Source organism: Coloeus monedula (genome assembly GCF_965178545.1).
Source record: "Coloeus monedula genome assembly, chromosome: 4".
Lineage (NCBI taxonomy): Eukaryota > Metazoa > Chordata > Aves > Passeriformes > Corvidae > Coloeus > Coloeus monedula.
In genome coordinates this window covers 66,006,697-66,025,743 of record NC_138784.1, presented here as the reverse complement: position 1 = coordinate 66,025,743, position 19,047 = coordinate 66,006,697, and the positions used below count along the sequence as shown (strand labels likewise).

The 19,047-nt window shown below is 36.7% G+C and overlaps 1 protein-coding gene across 3 annotated transcripts in view; it reads left to right on the top strand.

The window, feature by feature from the left end:
• The window catches only part of SEMA3C (semaphorin 3C), a 118,536-nt gene that overhangs the window by 47,784 nt on the left and 51,705 nt on the right, over positions 1-19,047 (top strand). For all 3 annotated transcript variants that reach the window (XM_082279821.1, XM_082279820.1, XM_082279822.1), the window contains one exon: positions 18,488-18,648. In XM_082279821.1, coding sequence (XP_082135947.1) covers positions 18,488-18,648 — 161 coding nt within the window. The remainder of the gene's footprint in view (positions 1-18,487; positions 18,649-19,047) is intronic.

The following is a 19,047-nucleotide window of genomic DNA, read 5'->3' as shown; positions in this document are numbered from 1 at the left end:
CCCATGCAAGTACACAGCCAGCACACTTGGCTCCTCCAAGGCCATTGGAAAGGCTTCAGAGGAGCCAAGTTGCACTGGGGTTCTAAGAAGGGATCCTGTCCCTGCCTCATACAACCTCCTTAGGGTGACTGTTCCCACATGATTTGCTTCTCTGCATAATGAAAGTGCAAGATGATGCCTTTGGTCTTATAGGATGTGAAAGTGGGCCTTGGCAGTAGGTGCCCTTCCCAGTTATGGTCTTGGATGGCTTTTGGCAAGTCGCTTTCACTCTTTATGTTTCTAACTTCTCTTTGAGTTGTTTACAAAGGTGCAACTGTTTCTGGCAAACGTTTGTGTTCTGCCCTATGCTTCTGCTCCACAGAGCTGCAATTTTACTTTGAATCTGAAGTAAATTGATGCTGACAAATAAATTATCAGATAGATACATTAGCATCTTTGGTTTATGAGAAGTACCTTCCCACAGTCCCTCTTTGTATCCCTGACCTAGAGGGGTTCTTGAGTTTGGCTGCTATTAAACATGTCCAAGGAAGTTTGCATTGAGGTATGAGGAAGAAAGTGGTGTGCAAATCAGTTTTCAGCTGTATTGACAACCTTACTTCTAGAATGGTATTTTCTTCTCACTCTCTTTCTGGTTTGGTGTTTAGATTTTTTTTTTTTTCCGTAAATCTTATTTCTTTTTATTATTTCCTTTGCTGGGATAGCAGTGCATAATTGTGGCAGCCCAGGTTTTATGTACAACCTCCAGATAAAATTTAGCCTCCTGTCTTTCAGTAAGACACTGCTGTGTATATTAAAACATTGAAATAACTCTTGCCATTTGTAATAAATAACCCAATATTTTAATTTCCTTGCTTGCTGTCTCCTTTCCCTCATAACTGATTGTCTTTTTTCACTTTCCTTTTTACCTGAGATTAGAAACTGGTCCAACAGAGCATTTAAAGATGCTTAGTTTGTATTCCTGAGAAGTCCTAGTGGAAATTCTTGTATGTCTTCAGTTAAACTCTTAAGTGCTTAATATTTTCCTAGAGTAGACCATATTGCAACTGTAGCAGATTAAAACCTGCCCCTATTTTGTACACTTTTTGAATTTTTTAGAGGTTTCTGCTTTATTTCAATCTTTTGGCCTCACCCTACTGAAAATACGGTGACCAGTCTTTCAGTGGAATCGTGTGAATTTCATTGCTTGCAAAAGATGTGAGTGCAGAGGTAAAGATCTACAGAGGAGGGATCATCTCTTAAAGTGATTAATCATTTTGTAAGGGCATAAAAGGAAGTTGGAAGTTTTATTAATTAAAGTTACAGTTTGTTACCTTTATATTGCCAATGATTCCTGTAAGAGACATGGATGACCCTGCAGCATTTTTAAATACTTGCAAGAAAACATATATAACCACTGACCTATGGGCCTGATGTTTTGAAAAATGTCCACAATGTTTTATTAAAGGAGTTATAGTTTCCACCTGTACTGAGATTTCATGGGGAATTGTCCCCATTAGGTATGACCTCATGCAGATCAAGCAAACTGACAACTATTTGTAAATTAGAGTTATCTCTGTGTTCTGTTTCACCTCAATAAATCAAGGCAGGTACCTTCAGATGGAGCTTTGGAGAATCTAAGCCACTCCCCTTCTCTCTTTAACCCTCTGATTTTTCTCTCTCAGTGAGAATATACAGAGCTCCTACAAACTGGGCTCCTAAATTCAATACCTCAGGTGCCTGTAGCAGACTGAATGACTCTGCCTAGCCTGCCCAATCAGCTAATGTACCAACTCACATCTCTTTGGGATTTGGCTTAATTAATGCAAAACAGAGACTAGTGCAAGCCATGTCCCTACTCTCAGATAACCTGGAATTCTTAACATGGGACTCCTGAACTGCTCTTAATTGCTTATGTTCGCTGAGTCAGAAAGGCTTATGGGGCCATCTGGTTTTGGACGAATGCTGTTGGCTTTTCTCCTCCTAGAATGTTTGCAGGTCTGTTCTAATTAGTGGCAATCCTGACTTTGGGCCTGTGGTTTGTGCTGCCGTACAAAATATTTTTGACTTTCTATTGACCTGGCTCACATAATATTCAAAGCCAGTTGTTACATATCACTTTCCTGTGTTTTTCTTGCCTGTTGATTTGCTCCAGAAGATGATGCTTAGATTACTTGTAATCCTAACGGCCACAGAGGATTTGACATTGGTTTGGGTTGTTACTGTGGTTGGGTGACTCAATAGCAATGATAACATATTTTACCCTGGACCTTCCATCAGAGTGAAGTAGACAGGAGGCAGCCCGACAGAAAGTTTCCAATAAGAACATTGCTCAGTCAGTTCAAAATGCAAATTGGGGACATAAAATCTTTCTGCCAAAAGCACTGTTTAAGAACTAATTTTAAAAAAGCAGGAGTTTTTATGTAGCCCCTTCCAAAGTATTTAAGCCTCTGTAAAACCTTTTTTTTTTTTTTTTTACTGCATTGATATTGCATATGTAATATGCCACCCCTGCCCTTCTGCACAGGCATTCAGAAGCTGCTGTCTGCAGCCCCACCTTGAGAAGTTTATAATCCAAATAAACAAGACAGACCAAAGCCATAAGGAGAAATAGAAAAATGAAATGATGCACCTATGGCTCTGTATCTGGCCAGTAGTAGTGTTCAAGTTAATCTAAGAGGTGCTTGTCACAAGAAATATGTTGTTTCAGTAAGAAAAACCTGGTTGATGCCACCTACAAGCTGAGTCAATTGACTTTCTGAAACCACTCACTGTAATTTTAGAGGCAAGACATAGGGAAAATGTGTTGATTTAATGAATTCACAAACTGAGACAAAAGAAGTTAGAGCATCATCTGCCGTGTCATGAAATGGAATCAGAAATAACATGTCCCTTATCACAGTGGGACATTCTGACATACACACTCACAATAATTAAGTGCTCTTTACCTTGACTTATGGCAAAAGAGATGAGATTCTGGGAATATTTTAATATTTTATCTTTTCCAGACTGGTAATCCTCATATATAATCATCAACAGTTATTTTATGCCTTTTATATTCTTATTTTTTCTTCAGTACAGTAGCAAGCTTGTTTAACTACTTGCTCATTTCTGATTAGAATTTTTTCCCAAGGCTATTGACATAATTTTCTTTGTTCAATTAATTCTAGCTAAGTACTAATATTTCCTGAGTAACAGTATCATTGCAGCAGAGAAAACAGTTCCAACAAATTGCACTCTATACTCACTTGTTAGGCAGACATCCACACACTAACATTAATAATTAATGTAATTTATAGGTCTTATTTTAATTACAGTAATACAATAGCTATAAATAACCTTGAAAGATATTTAAAATGCCCTATGTGAGCAGCTGAAGGGATTTTTGATGTCAGCTACTTGAAGCAGAATTTTTGCAGTGTATGAATAGTTTGGGGGCCGAAGCACAGAACAAATCCTGTCATTTAGCAGCAACATTTTATAATTTTGAAAAAGAAATGTTATCACTTGGACCTGGGCTGTCTACCATCTCACTTGGTATTCACAAGTTCATACTAGCTGAAAGGGTAGTCCTTTACCTTATTAGAGAGCTGGAGAAAGGGAAGCAGAATGGAAGGAGAAAACCAGTATTAATTACATGATCTGGACAATGATCACTTATCTGTGACCAGCATCTAAATATTGGTAGCATGCAGCCTGACACAACCTCCAAACATATACTTGCTTGGTTATTTTTTGCCATCTATGAAAAGTCACTTTCTGATTGCTTCTGTGAATAGTGTTTTCAGGACAAATAATGCAGGTTTGCTTTGGCTTAGTGTGCAAGGGGCAGGGGGATATTAGACAGTACATAATTTTATCAGGAAATTAATGCAAATGTATTCAAATTGCAGATATTTTATTGCCCCCCCTCCCTTCCTTTCTCTTCTCATATGTCACTTGCTTTCTAAGATGATAAATCCAATAAGTTGTCAAGCTCCTGTCTGTGTGATTTGTGTCCTGTTTGGAGGTTTTTGATACAATTACATTTGATTTCACTACATTTACAGAGAATTAGATCTTCTTTATTTCAGTGGTCCAAAGTCAGTGAAACAAACAAAACCTTTAGTTAACTGTTTTCAGATTTTTTTTTTTTTTTTTTTTTACTGTCACTGTTGCACTTGTCCCTTGTGGTACCAGGTGAGGCAAAGTTGTATTTTTATCATACTGAGGAAGTTCAAATTTATCATACTGAGGAAATTCTTGTGTCATTATATAAATATTTGATATCTAGTCTGAGTTAATCATTCAGACTTCTTTTGTAGTCATTAGAGAAAAACAAAACAAAGGAGGAACCTGCAGAAGAAGGTTGAAATCAATAACAAAGGAGAAAATTATGTTGGTTTGGATGAGTTAGGTTCTTGTGTTACTGTTCTTTCTCCCTCATTCACCAGAATGTTTCTCCCCAGCATAGTCATTGATTGTTAAGGTTTCCCTTTTCTCATGCCCTAGGCTGAAATGCACTGCCCTCATCATCTTGGTATGTTTTAAGCCTGAAGAAGTTGATGCATTTTCTGGCAGTGCAGGATTTCTGACCATTTCTTTTGGTATTAGGAACACTGAAGGATGCACTTCTCCGCTTGTACTTTATCACACAAGTTGTAAATCATTAATCATTTGCTCTACGTTGTTCTATTTCTAGACAAGCATGCACTGATTTGACATGATAAAGTGGCAGGCCATTGGTAGGCAGTGACAAGTCTGGGACAGCCCACTTTGCCTCCTGTGACTAGACTCAGGAATTAGAGTTCTGAGCATAGCAGTGTCTGTGATCTGCATGATCACTTTCTTGTGGCACGTGGGAAGCAGAATAAGGTACTAAAGGGACAGCATAGTTCCTTGGATTCCAGCATGTTTCCTTTGTTATTAAATGTGTTGAGAATTCTTTTGGAGGACCTATTTTGGAACATAAAGTGTCATTGCAGTACAGAATTTAACTGTAGAAGAGATGAAAGTAGTTGTGACATGACCAAAGCTAGAGTAAAGGAAGTGCAGTATGGCAAAGAAGTATAACCAGGAATTCAATGCACCAGTTATGCACCTAAACTGGCATCTAGGTGGGAATTAAGAGCCTAAATTCAGAATATTAATTCAGGAAAATCCAGCCAAGCTCAAATTCAGGTATTTTCACAGATGTAAACTGTATTATGTGATGTGCCCTGCACAATTTTCTCAGTTTCTCTTTTCATTGGGTTGGCAAAGGAGGTGGCTGCCTAAAGTGTATTGTCATGCAGAACAAAACCATTTCTCTGCCTAAATTCTTTGGTGACCCTTGTATGCATGGTCAGGCCTAACCAACCTGCACCAAATGGTCTGTAATAGCTGTAAAAAAAAAAAAGACAGAAGGATAATTCCTGAAATATTCTTGCAAGTAGCTGGATAATTGTGCTCTCCTCAGTGCTGCCTTAGGGTTGCTGTACCAGGAGAGACTGACTGGTATTGCCAAACTGAAGATGACGTTTCCAAAAATGATCATCCATGCTCTAGGTTTGTTATAATACCAGGACTAGAGCCCAAGCATATGAACTTCAAGTTCATTTCTCACCCTGAGCTCATATTTTAACAATTTTTGAAATTTTACCTGCAGCCAACTGGTAAATATGATAAATTTGGAGACTTCATTTTTGACAGTTGTTTGGAAAGATGAGAATTGATTCTTAATGCTTTAATGCTATATTTTATGCCAGTGGTTCTCTGTTGGTTTTATTGGTGTTGAGAGTTGAACATTCAGAGCAATGCAGTGAAAAATCAGGTCAACAGACCACTGGTCAGTGACAATAAAATCCAGTACTGTGTAAAGTGTTTTAATTCTCAGGCTAATGGTAGTCACATAACGAGAGTAGATTTGATAACTTTCGTAGCACAAATGAAGAAGATTGGTATCACTAGATTGTAATGTCTTCAGTGATAATATTTAGGCTTTATAATAGATTGCCATCAAAAATGCATAAAAATAAAAATTATTTATTCTACACTAAATCTGATGTAAGAGACCCCTTCAACTAGGAACTTTCAGTGCCTGTAAACCACCCAGTAACCCAGAAAGGAATAGCAAACAGAGCCAAGCAGGAGGAGCAACTACAAGAGATCATTTAACAAAGATAAAAGTTATTAGAATAAATGTTAGTTTTTATAGCTGATAAACATTTTGTGAAAATATAAAGATGAAAGTATGCTGTGAAATTCTATGAAGGTGAAGCTATTTAAGACAACTAGTCAAAATATGTCTTACATAACAGTGAAAGCCTTATTTAATAAACACCAGCTAAAAGACTTAAACCTGTTGAAACTATTTTTCATTCAGTGTGAGTTCAAAAGGTCACTGTTTGGCATTCCTCCTCATGGCCAAATCTACTGAAGTTAACATGCCTTTAGTAAACAAATTCTGATTAAAAGCTATTCAGAACTGTCTCTATTTGCTTTGCCACAATCACATGGCAGATATTTTCTTTCTACAGCAATCAAATTCATGATGTCTATTTAATGGAGCTAAAATGGATTGTGCATTAAGCAGCATTGCTTTATATGAAAGAGAGACACTAAAGCATGTGTACCTTAAAACAGAGTGATTTAAATGTATTATGCAATAAGCCTAAACAGTTAGCAGGAACATGTATTAGATTACTACCTTGAACATAAAAATGCCTTTAATTTGGTTTTTTTTAACATACATTAATTGAACTTGATAGTAATTCTGAAAGACAGGTAAGTGTTGTTATAAACATATAGCAGATGGTTAAACTGACATAAATGGACAAATGGAGGGTGAGAGATTTGTTCAAGGTCAGAGAGCAAGTGCCCAGGAGTTCTGACATGTAGTTCCCTGCTCTAACCATGAAACAAATCTCCTTTGTTCTATGTATTTGCACATCACACTTTAAATGAATAGCCATATTATTTTGCTTGTGCTTCCAAAGTGTAAGTACAGGACATACAGAAGAGACACAATCTATGATTTTTGCCTTTAAATTAATGCAATTTTTGTTTAAGGATCAAGGGCACAGAGTTACATACTGAGGGCACTTGCATCTTCCTCTGCTACAATTAGTAGTTTGCTGTAGAGATAAGTGGCTGACTGTGGTTGATTTTTATCCTATTGCCACTTCCTGCCCTATACCTGCAGTGTGCCAATTTTAATCTGTCAGGAATCTAAATCCCTTCAGGTTTGGTTTGCTGATTGAGTCCTACATTCCTTGAACCTCCTATTTCAATAATGAACCTGTAGCAGGCCCACAGAGTATTTTATCAGGTATGTTACTTATCTTGACTCTTCTGCCTTTTTACCTGGAATCAAAGATTTGTCTTCTTTTTTCTCTTTGCTGATGTTCAGCATATCCAAATAGACTAATTGCTCAGGCTCTGTTAGAGCCTCCCCTTATCTAAAAGAGATAGTGTTGTAATCAAGGGGTATTTCATAACTGAACGTTGAATATAAACAAGTATGTTTTATCTATATTTTTTTTTCTATCTGTGTAAATGCAAAATAGGAAATTCTTATACTTTTTTTCTTACTTTTGGCCTAGTTCTAAATGGTCATCCTGATGAATAAATATGGCAAGTCTAGTTTAAACGTGGAGTGAGTGACTGCAGAAGGTTTATTTATTTTAATGTCTTCCCATTCAGATTAAATCTAAACAGAAAAGTATAAAAGTTATCTCTTAAATCCAAACCAGAGTTTTGGCTGAGCTTATTAAGTTTGAAGTGTCTGGACTTCAAACAAACAAACAAACAAAAAATATCTCTTTTTGAATGTGAAATACATTTGAAATAACTTCCTCCAGCTATTTCATTTTCATTTCAAAGGCTTTTCTGTACATTACCAAGTGCAATCCAAAAAACAACCCAGTCAATTAAATACCAAACTGTTACCTCCACTTTACATATGTAAGTCAGAGAGTTTATGTGACATCTAAAGTCAAACAGCAAAATATAAGCAAAATAAGATTTAGAGTTGAGAGGACTCTAATCCACCAGGCTATGCTCAACCCACTGAACATGTCTTTTATTGTGCACCCAAATACCAGCTGGTGATCACTCGAAGATTGATGGTTGCATGCAGCTCTGGAATGTGCTCCTAAATTCACTCTCTGTGTCAGTCTTCATGGTGTGAAAAGGAGTGAAATATGTTTGTGTTCTGTGTGTTTAAACAGCAAGCGTGCTGCCCACTGAGCACAGCTGCCCGCAGGCTTGGACCACTCCTGCTCCCAGGGAGTCAGGAGTAGGGATGGCCACATCCCATAAATGACACCTGGCACTGACAGAGCCAAATCCATACAGAAACAAATTAAGCTTAAATAAAAAATTTTTCACTGCACACATGCTTGGAAATATTTTTAAAGTTGATGTTTAAAAAAAACCACCCTAAGTCTTAATTAATTTAATATTGAAAGTACTTATAACAGTCCTCGATGCTAGCAACACAAGCAGAAAAAACTGATGATGAAATGAATAATTTCCAGTTGTGTCCAACCACTGAAGTCCTCTGGGGGATGCGGCCAAACCCCATATTCAATGAACATAACCCTAATGTTATGTTGTGTCATAACAATAATTAAAAAAAAAAAAAATAACGTGCAATCTGATTAAACCACATGGCTATTCCTCCAATGGGAGTGAATGTATTTAATATACCAGAAAAATCTGTTTCAAGGTAAAAAAAGAACCAACTGCCCAAACATTTAAGGATAGGCTTGACCTTTGCTTTTCTCCCAAACCAAACTTTCCTTGGCTTCAGAAAGCATCCCAAACACCCACGTCCAGAAAACAGCTTGCTTCCTGTCAATGGAGAAGGCTGGGTGGCCTTGCAGCTGCAAAATAAGATTTAATCCAAGAGCACAAATTAGGCTACAAGGGGTAGTACAATGAGTACTATACTAAAGCATACAGAACAAATATAGGAAAAGGAAATAAGACTATTGTGGAAATATTATTCTAAAATTTCTATAAATAGAAATAACAATAAAAGATTTGGATAAATGCAGCAGTGGAATCAAGCATGGCTGTTTCTTCTGGTGAAATTCGTTATCTCCAGTATAATGACCCTTCTGGCATCATGTTGAACTAGGGGTTCATGGAAGGTTCACTGAGCGGGGGATGCCATTTGTTGACCTCCAGCTGCTTTGTTTTCTCACATAGTAGAGTGAGAATAAGTGTTTCTTTTATCCTTCCCAGATGTAAAGCAGAGCTTGCTAACTATCTTGACTTGGTATATAGAGATGATTATCTGATATATAGACGAGAGTATGTAGACACCAGGTATATGCACTCCATTGAAATAGTGATACTGGGGAAACAAGAAAACACACCAAAAAAAGGAAGCAGTGGTTTATCTATTTGTGTGTGATACCAACAATGCCACACACTTGTTTGCTTGGTTTTGCTATGGGCAACTTGGCTATTTTTATGAGTATCCCCCTGAATTCAAATTTTTTTGTGTATAAAAATACTACCCTTTAGTTCAGCAGTCAACTGAAACAAATTTATTACTGTAATTCTTTTGAATGAGAAATATTGCCTTCCTAAGTTTCTTCAGCTTGAACTGGGTAAATTTTACATTATTTTAATGAAGAATGAATAAAAGCTAAGCACTGGGGTTTAGTTTGATCTCTTTATGCCTGATGTTCACCTGAGAGCTAATCCTAATTTGATTAAATTGATAATAATAATAATAATAATAATGAAGCTGTAACCAAACCTGCATATACTAAGTGGCCCTATTTTATACAGAGTAGTGGTGAGAAGGGACTGGCAAAGATAGGAACAATATGTTTTAAGGAGATCTGTGGATAAAGTAGCATGGCTAAAGTTGCAGTACAGTTGGTAACATCAATAAAGGCAAGGATTACTGCAGCAAGGGCAATAAGGCCAATTGTAGACATACAGAGATTGGCTGAATCTCTGGGGAGGTTGCTCTTTGAGGGATAGAAAGGAATATAATGAAGAGTTCCTCTGCCTTGCCACAGTGAAGTGGGTTCTTACTTTATTACAGAAACCATAATGAAATTTTTCAATGGTTAAGCTGCGTTTTCTCAAAGAGTTTTTATTAGCTCTGGTAACAAGTAATTTGGCAGCTTAGTGAAAATATGCTCAGAAAGAAAAGGGCTGCATGTGAGCTGATGTTAAGAGCTTTTTCAGTCTGAAAAGAAGTTAGGAGACTACTATCATACTTTCTTTATTTAAGGTGTTGATTATTCTGCAGCATTTGATAGTTCTTCACTAGAATTCAATGTCACAGTTGTTGGTACATCAATGAAGATCTGTTAACACCTCAAAACTACACACTGCTACTCCCCAGTAGCTATCAGTTTTGCAAAAGGCAAATTGTATCTTCACTGTCTACAGGCTACCTCAGTATATCTGCAAAATACACACTTAGACCAAACAGCAAGATAAATTTGAAAAAGAAAGACAATTCTACCAGTAAAACAACCTACCTTTTACCCAACATTAATGATACTCTCCCTGTTAGTCTCTCTCCCATCCCAATATTCAAAGATATATCAGCTGACATCATCTGACCCATCAGATTGTGGGGAGTAGAGTCAGGTGCTTAAACCTAAGCCTTAAAAGGTTTGCTTTTATCACAAAAACAATAGCCTGAATGAGATGCAAAACTAAAGGGAAGTCCACTCAGACCTTGTTCTCCTCCCAGTGGCCAACCCATTAGTGGCAAATGGGATGGAGATGTAAGAACAGCTCCCAAATCTTGTGTTGTTGCCCAGTTCTGACTTGGAGACTATAACAAGCTTCAGTCTTAATTCATTTTTCAGGCAGACAATTACAATAATTCACTTTCTTCCATTTCTCATAATCTCTGTAAATTTAGATCAAAGAGTTTTAGTGTCTGAATACAGTCAGGGGTTTAGCTGTCCAGTTAGTCTGATCTCTACTTGGAACATTTCTGTGTGCCTGAGCATCACAGGAAGCAGCACAGCCATCCTTCCAGTGGTGTGATTGGTGGTCCACTAGAAAAAAAGAGAAGAGAGAAAACACAAGAGGTTACAATGAAAATATATACTTCTCCCAGAAGAAGTAAAACTATGTGGAATCTGTCTGACTTCTCCCCGGGTGTGGCTTTTTTTTCTTACTCTGTCTCAAAAATAATGTCATATTGGCAACTGAAAACTTCTCTCTCCTGCATCTGAAAAACAAAAAGGTCCTTAGTGCCAATGGCAAAGCTGCTGTGTGCACCCAGCCTGAGCTTCTGCAGCCTTCGGGCAGTGTGGCAAGGACCCTCTCTCTCCATGGCTTTTGGAAAGCAGCCAAAGGGTAAACTGTGTAACTGTGCAGACTTTGAAGTATGAAGCTCTTGGAGAGCAGTTTTCATGCCACAGAGCTGTTGTACACACACGGCTTGGAGAAGACTGGCTCCCATCTGACATGGATAACTCAGCTGCAGTAATCTTAAACCCAGGTGGCCTGTCTTTATGGCTCTCTACACTTGACAAAGTTGTCCCTTTTGTTTTGGGACCAAAAATGAGAACAAGGCCTGGACAGGATAATAACGAGAAGAAAAGAACAAGGTAATATTTGAAAAATAGGATATCTTCTGGAAAGCTCTATAGAATGGCAGCATTTGTAACATCTTCTGAAATAAAAAATAAAAATTGCATTTATATAAAATTATAACTGCACACTAATTATTAAAAATAAAAGAAGCCCACTTTTCAATGTTATTTACTGAAATACCTGCACAGACTTCAGAGGAGTAATTCAGGTTTACAGTGAGGTAAATTGAAGAATAACCTGAAAATTATGCCTAGAATTGTCTACAGCCTAGTGAGACAGGATGGCTGAAGGGTGTGGGTGGTCTTGCATAATGCTCAATGGAGGAATCTCAGTACTGGGATATTTGGCAAGACTTAAGATAGCTGTGTAACTGCAGTTTGAAAAACGTTGACACATTTTTCCTTTTTGTTTTGGAGTGGGTTTACTGTTGTGGAATGTGGCATGATTTCACATGACAGTATCTGTGAAAATGAACAAAAAAAAAAATCTGTTCTTCATAATGTAAAGCTTCAATAAAGACGCATGGAGCTTTGTGGAGTGTCTTGTGTTGATAAGTGTGCCACAAAGCCATGTTAATACATTTTGCCACACACGAGTAAGTGGCTTTCTCTTCTCATGTGTTTGCTTTTACTTAGAAAGCACATTCCTTCTGCACAAAACTGGCAGCTGCCCACACCTCAGAGGATCTGCCCCTCCTTTTTTATTGAAAGTACTAAATAGAAGATGAGAAATTCTGTTATAGTTTTCAGTACTTTTAATAAAAGAGCACGCCGTCATGAATTACCCTTTCAGTACAACTTTTAAAAGGCACAATGTTAAAAGCCAGTCAATAATCAATTGTGATTTTTTTAAAGTCTGTGAGTTACCAGGATTTCAGGAGTTTTGTGTGTCTTGCAAATTGTAAAAGAAAAGAAGAAAACATCTACTGACATATGTGAACACTCTGCTTAAGGTCAACTGTTAACTGGTATGTCTTTTCCGATCAACACATGGTCCCCTTCACAAAGAGCTATTGAGTGTTTTACTGCTCCTAATGTATATGTTGAGCTGGTCAAGGTGACAAATTGTTCTTCAGACATGCTAGAGCCACCTCTGGGCCTGATTCTCCAAAGACTTCACCTTGGTGCTCTGATTTCCCTTTATAAAAGACTGCATTATCTCAGTCCAGTAATGTTTAAATTCCACTCTCAACTCATTTAGCAAATACACCCACAAGTACTCTAGGTGTATATTTAAACCAGATCATATTTAAATATCATTGACATTTACTTGTTACTTACTCTCATTCCAAATGCAGTAATTAAGTTTCCTTCTAGCAGATTATACATTTTACCTCTGGGCGAAAAGAGGGTTCTGTTTCAGCCTGTACTATCTGAACTCCCTTCTTCTCTCTTGTTCAAGTGATCTTGTTAATTAGTTAGCCTGTGATTTTATGAGCACTTGTAAATATTTTCTCCCCTCTAACTTGCTCTTTTTTTTTTTTTTTTTTTTTAATAAAAATGCAATTAAACCCCTTTCAGATGGATTTAGAATCAGGCAAGTGTGCACATCTGTGATTTCTAGTTCTTATGAAGCTGTTACCGCCTATATAAAAAGCCAGATTTCATTGTAACAGCATTAAAGGAAAGAGTAAAGACTCTCATGCATGAAGAAGAAATAGAGAGATAAAGAAAAGGTCAAAGGTCCATCTGAGCTTTTTGGGCCCTGTGTGGTTAAGGCACTTAAGGGACTGACCAGTAGCACATCTGGCTGCTTACGGCTCTTTGGTCAGATGACTGTGTCCCCATTCACGATGGCATTCGCCTGAGAATGGCTGAGGGATGGGTTTTAGTTTGAACACTGCATGAGCAGGGGAAAAATGCTTTAGCTACTCCCTTATCTCACCCCCTTAAGTAGAAGGAATCAATACATATATCTTCAAAGAAAAGGAATATTGACAGTGCAAAGGTGACTCATTCTGAAGTTTCGAAAAGAAATATTCAGGCTTTACTTGTTCTTTTTCCATACACATTGAGGAAGTAGTCAATCTTATCCTCAGACTCGCAGTATTATAGCAGACTATTTCCACAAGCACTATGTAAACTATAAAAATGATGCACTTATTTCTTCTATATCTTTACACTAAAAAATTAAAAATAAAGCCAAGAAAACAATAATTAAAATTGTTAGATTCTTATGAAATCTGATACCATTTAACTAAATCTTTTTCTAGTCATTTCTACTAAAAAGTCATGAAACAGAGAGATTCGTAAATACAAAGTAGAAAGGAAAATATTTAAACTAAAATAAAACACATTTTCTTCTGGCTTGTTTAGTTCGATTGTGTTTATTTTTTTGTTGTTGTTGGGTTTTTTTGTAATTATTTTTTGTAACTTTGCAAATACCTCAGATTTCACTCGCATTCTTAAAATATATAACCATTCCATTCAATGCTAGCAACATTATGCGTATTGTCTATATGTCCAAACTACTTTTTCACCTGTTTAATCATGATCTGTGGGCAAAAGGGGACCATTTCCATTTGACGTTATTGTTTTACTTAAGTATTTATTTCTAGGGAAAAAAAAAGAAAAAGAAAATTGGTTTCATTCCAATTCCTAGAAGGGGAGATTTTACATTGCAGTTTCACATTTGGCATGGGCTGGCATATTTTTTGGCACAAACTCAAGGCTTAATGAGGCTTAAAGAGAGTCTTACAGCTTCCATAACCAGAGGCTGACATTGAGCTTACTGCTAGATGTACATAAGGCATGTGATTTGTGCACCCCACACCCCATGAGAGCGTAAAGTAAAACACCATAGTATTGCTGACATCCACATCACTAAGGCTACATAAAATCCATGCCAATTTGGGCAGCAGAGGTTCCCTGGGGAGATGTAGCCCATCTTCCTGGAAAGTTGTGTTTGTGCCCTTCACTGTGGTGCTGCATGTGAATGGATTGCTGTGCTTTACTTCCTACTTGTTTCTGAGGCAAAGACACCAAATCTCTGCTTTTGCTCTGAACTTCCCTCTGAACAATTAAAAGCTTGGCAGAGCATCCTTAGGCTTGCTCAAAGAAGCCGTGCTAGGCTGGAAATCCAGGGATGGTAGAGTGCAGGCAGGACTACATGCAGTCTCTCACGTGTCCTAGTTTATCCGCTTATCAGTTTAGCAGTGGACAAATTCAGTGCTTTGAACTTGGGCTAGGGAGGCTTGCATACCATGGCTGTACCTTAGCAAACCCTGCAACATAAAGATAATTCTTGATTATGTTAAACATTCAGTAATAAGTGGTCTGCAAAAGGAAGTTATATTTTGGGAAAGTCCTGATAAAAATTCCATAGATTTCAGTAACAGATGCATCAAACATCTTTTTAAGATGTCAACCAAGGAAGTCTCTTAGGGTCTTACCTCTACGTATTAGGGATTATTATATTCCTTAGTCTGGGAGAGTCAGGCTGTTTTCAACATTGTGGTACCAGTGAATTTGAATTAAGGAGTGATGAAGGGTTGAGGCTGGGCGATTAACTAAGACATTTAGAGGACTGCCTGATAGATCTAGCTCTTTTACCCTTTCACAGTCCTTATGTCCTTATGGACAATTTGGGTATAACAGGCTGTGTGAGATAACTACACCTTCCTGGATTCCCCGTCTTGAATAGCTGTAATTGTTTTGTTCTGGCCTAAATATAATATTTGTAACAAACCTAAATATGCTCATTTAGGTTTGTTACAAAGGCTTTTGTGATGCCAGTAATAGATATTGGACAAATATTTTGCTACTCCTTCTGTAAGAACAAAACTTTTTAAAAATAATACTTTTTGTTTGTGGTGGATTAGAGAGATAATTAAAGAATAGAAGTTAGACTGTCTAATTGTCAGTAAGCTGTGCACTGTGTACAGAGAAAACTTCAGTCATTTGGATCTCCAAAATTTGTAGTTCAATAATAAGCATAATTCTGGAATGAGAATTCACTGAAGCTTTTGTTTTTTCATTAAAGCAACCTGTCCTCTAAGATCAGATTTCTTACACTAGGGATCAAGTTGTTATTGGTTTTATCCCTAAGGAAAGGCAACATTCACCAACTGATGAAGAAAAACTATGAGCAAAGATTATTTTTGTATCATTAAGGATGAAACTTACTTGTATATTGTTTTATTGTCAAATAAAATTGTTAATATTCAGAGAGCTGTCTGCAGCATCATTCCCTATATAGGGCTTACTGCTTTCAATGTTTGGTTAAATTCCCAAAGCATGGAATAGAATTGCTCTGAATGTCAGTAAATGTCTACTTCATTTTTTGACAAAAAACTATTGGAGATGAAAGGGAGTGAAAGGCCATACAGCATCCTTGCAGGCACCGCTTTCTCCAAGCAACAACAAACAGATAGTAAATCTTTAAAAAATAACATTTTCTTGGGTGATGATGTGGTAAATTTTGTTGACTGAAAATAAAATTTGATTAGTTATAAATTCCCTCCCGACTTGCTTGAGTAGCCCAGAAAGTCTAATAAGCTGTAAGCTTCAGCACTAAAAGAAATAAAACTAATAAATCAGTGTGAGAGTATTTGTTCCACGGCTTTCCTTCCTCTTGTGAATGGTGTTGAGTTTCCATAGTCTAGTAACCTGACATAAGGCGTTCTCCTCATCAGCAGCTCAGTGGAGGCAGACTACCCTTCAGGAGCCTTAGTAAGAATAATACCATTTCAAAGAGGTTCAAATTCCAAGAAAATAATGGATTTTGATAAATGAAAGTTGTGGAAATCTGTTGCTGGTTTTGTCTCTTGTTTAAAAGCAATCATCATGATCATGATTATCTTTTACATCAGCCATGGTGTTTTTCATTGTCAACCACTGTCAGTCAGTGAGGCAATAAGGAGTGACATCATATTGTGCAATCACTGTGCTCACATTTACCCCGTGCTGTGTGGGAAACCCTCCCAGTTTATCTGTGCTTTCCTGGTGTATCAAATGTACAGTTGGGAGAACGTTCAGTTTCACCTTACAGCTGCCAAATGTTATGGTAAAATTAATAATGCCCCTGGAAAAGGCATGAGCACAAGCATCTGGGGCTGGTTGTGAGAATTTCAGAGCGGCCAAAGGTACTGAGCATTGTGAGTCACTGTGCTGGTGAGTCTCCCAGGTGCCTTGGGCAATCCTAGCTAAAAGGTTCAAGGGAGGATTTTTTTTAAAGTGAAGTAAAATGGTTGATTTTTCAAGCACTAAAGAAAGACTTCTGAAAGTACTGTGAACAATTTTCATATATATTTAACAAGTTCTGTTTCAGTTTTTAGGCACAGGTTGTAAATCTTGATTGTATGTTTATCTATTGTCGAGGGACAAGATAAATACTATTTGTGGGTTTTTTTAATATTGCCATAAATAAATGCCTGTAGGAAACTCAGCTCCTGAAAGATGTCACACGTCTAAATTAATCAAAACACTATTATCTTTCAGTGACTGGGGATATTTTTCATCTTCCTATGAAACTATTTAACAATGATAAAAATTAATTGGAGTTATGTATGATATTTATCAATTCAAATTATATTCTGGTAAGTGTTCTTTCAATCATTAGTTCTCTACTACACAGGTATGAATCCTAGGACTTTAACTTTTGCCTGCTATTAAAAATGGCTCTTCAAGTAATTTTCAAAATAAAAAAATTGCTCTCAGGTAAATATGTGTTTTGCAGAAGGTGCATATTTTGGGCACACTTATTTTGGCACCTTTTTTTTTTTTTTTAAATAGTGCACATATAAAGAATTATCTATGTTTTGAGAGTTTTGTTTTATAAAATATCAATATCTTTAGATGACTAATTTTGTATAAGGCATTTACTGTTTTCCATAGGGAATGAATGAGCAAAAGACTTTGCCTTTAAAAACAGTGACAAGCCATATTGTCCCAGACAAAGTTTGCAACTGAGAACTGTGGGATCAGATCTTACATTTATGAATAAATATTATAGCAGAGCTTCATTTTCATAAGTACTGTGTATTTGCCACCCTTTTAGAAGTCTCTTTTTTAGAGACACGGGAAACACAATTCAATACTAATATTCATGAAGAAAGAAAGCATAATTATATGTTAAATATTTTAACAAAGACAAATTGATTATTAAGGTTTTATTTTTCCACTCTCAGCTTTTGAGAAATATCCCTTCTGTTATTACTGAAAAAGTGAAACAATCTGACTGGGGGCCAAAATATATTGGCCAAACAAAGATGAGAAGGCTGAGCTTTCTTGAGGGCAGCAAGTAATACTTATATTGCAGTTGCTTATGCTATTCCTGTAACAGGCCTGATCCTGCACTGCTGAGATCAAAGGATGTTTTCACTTCACTTTGTTGAAGAAAGTTTTATGTGGAAAAATAGAGCTCCTTCTACAGTTCTGTTAGTTTGGTCCAAACCCATAAACAAACAACTGAATGAACAGACACATTTAGGCTTGACTGAATAATTTTCTTTTTCTTTTAAGTAAGCTACGCATGGTGTTGAAGAACAAAATAAAATTTGACCTTGAAAATGATAAAAACCTATTATTAGTGAAGTCCCCTGTTAGGAAAAGGAAGTAAAGCGTTCTTCTGTAGTTTTCATTGATCTTGTGGATTTTCTGCAGTCGTAAACTTCAAAATGTATTGAACATATTGATTTATTTAATAAATTATCTTCCTTAAAAGCCAAAGCTGTAAATAATAATATCCATTAAAATAAGAATTAATTAGATGAATGAATAACAGCACTGCCTGATTTCTATGAGCTACATCTATCTACTTAATGTACAAAATAATTGTATTCAAACTGGGAAAAGAAATTTTGTTTTACATCAACCATCGTATTATTATCTAGTGTCCAGTGAGGGTTTTTTGTCTCTCTGACCACATTTGTCTCCAAAGATGTCTTTATTTAGAAAGAAATGCAGTTGAGAAACAACAAACATGAGTGAACTGCTTTACTATGCTACTGTCTTTACTATTTCAGAGCTGCAAGAAACTAAGACCTCTGAGTATCACAGAATATCTCACAGCCCCCTGGATTACAGGATATTATTGATGGATGAAGATCAGGATCGGATCTATGTGGGGAGTAAAGATCATATTCTGTCTTTGAATATTAACAATATAAGCCAAGACCCCCTCAGTGTAAGTTCAAGTTTTATTTTGAGAATCTGAGGTTGCTTAGTCCATGCCTTTGCTTTTAAGACAACAAAATAGTATTTCATTATTTTGCATCCATGCCCTCACCTGATTGAACTTTTAGTCCTTGTTTTATGTGTAATGCAGATGAGGCTGTATGTTGTTTTTCAAACACTGTTTAAAACTGACCTGTTTACTAATTTTGAAACAGCATTCAGCTTGTCCTGGCATCACAAGGAAAATTTGTATGGTTTGACACTTTCCACCTCTCTCCAAGATAAAATAGTTCAGAGATGCACTTTTAAAAGTATCCTTCAAGGAAGAATAAGATACACACTATCATTCTCAAGCTGTACAGAAAAAAACAAGGACAGAGTTGTCCTTAGCCTTCTATTATATTTTTAA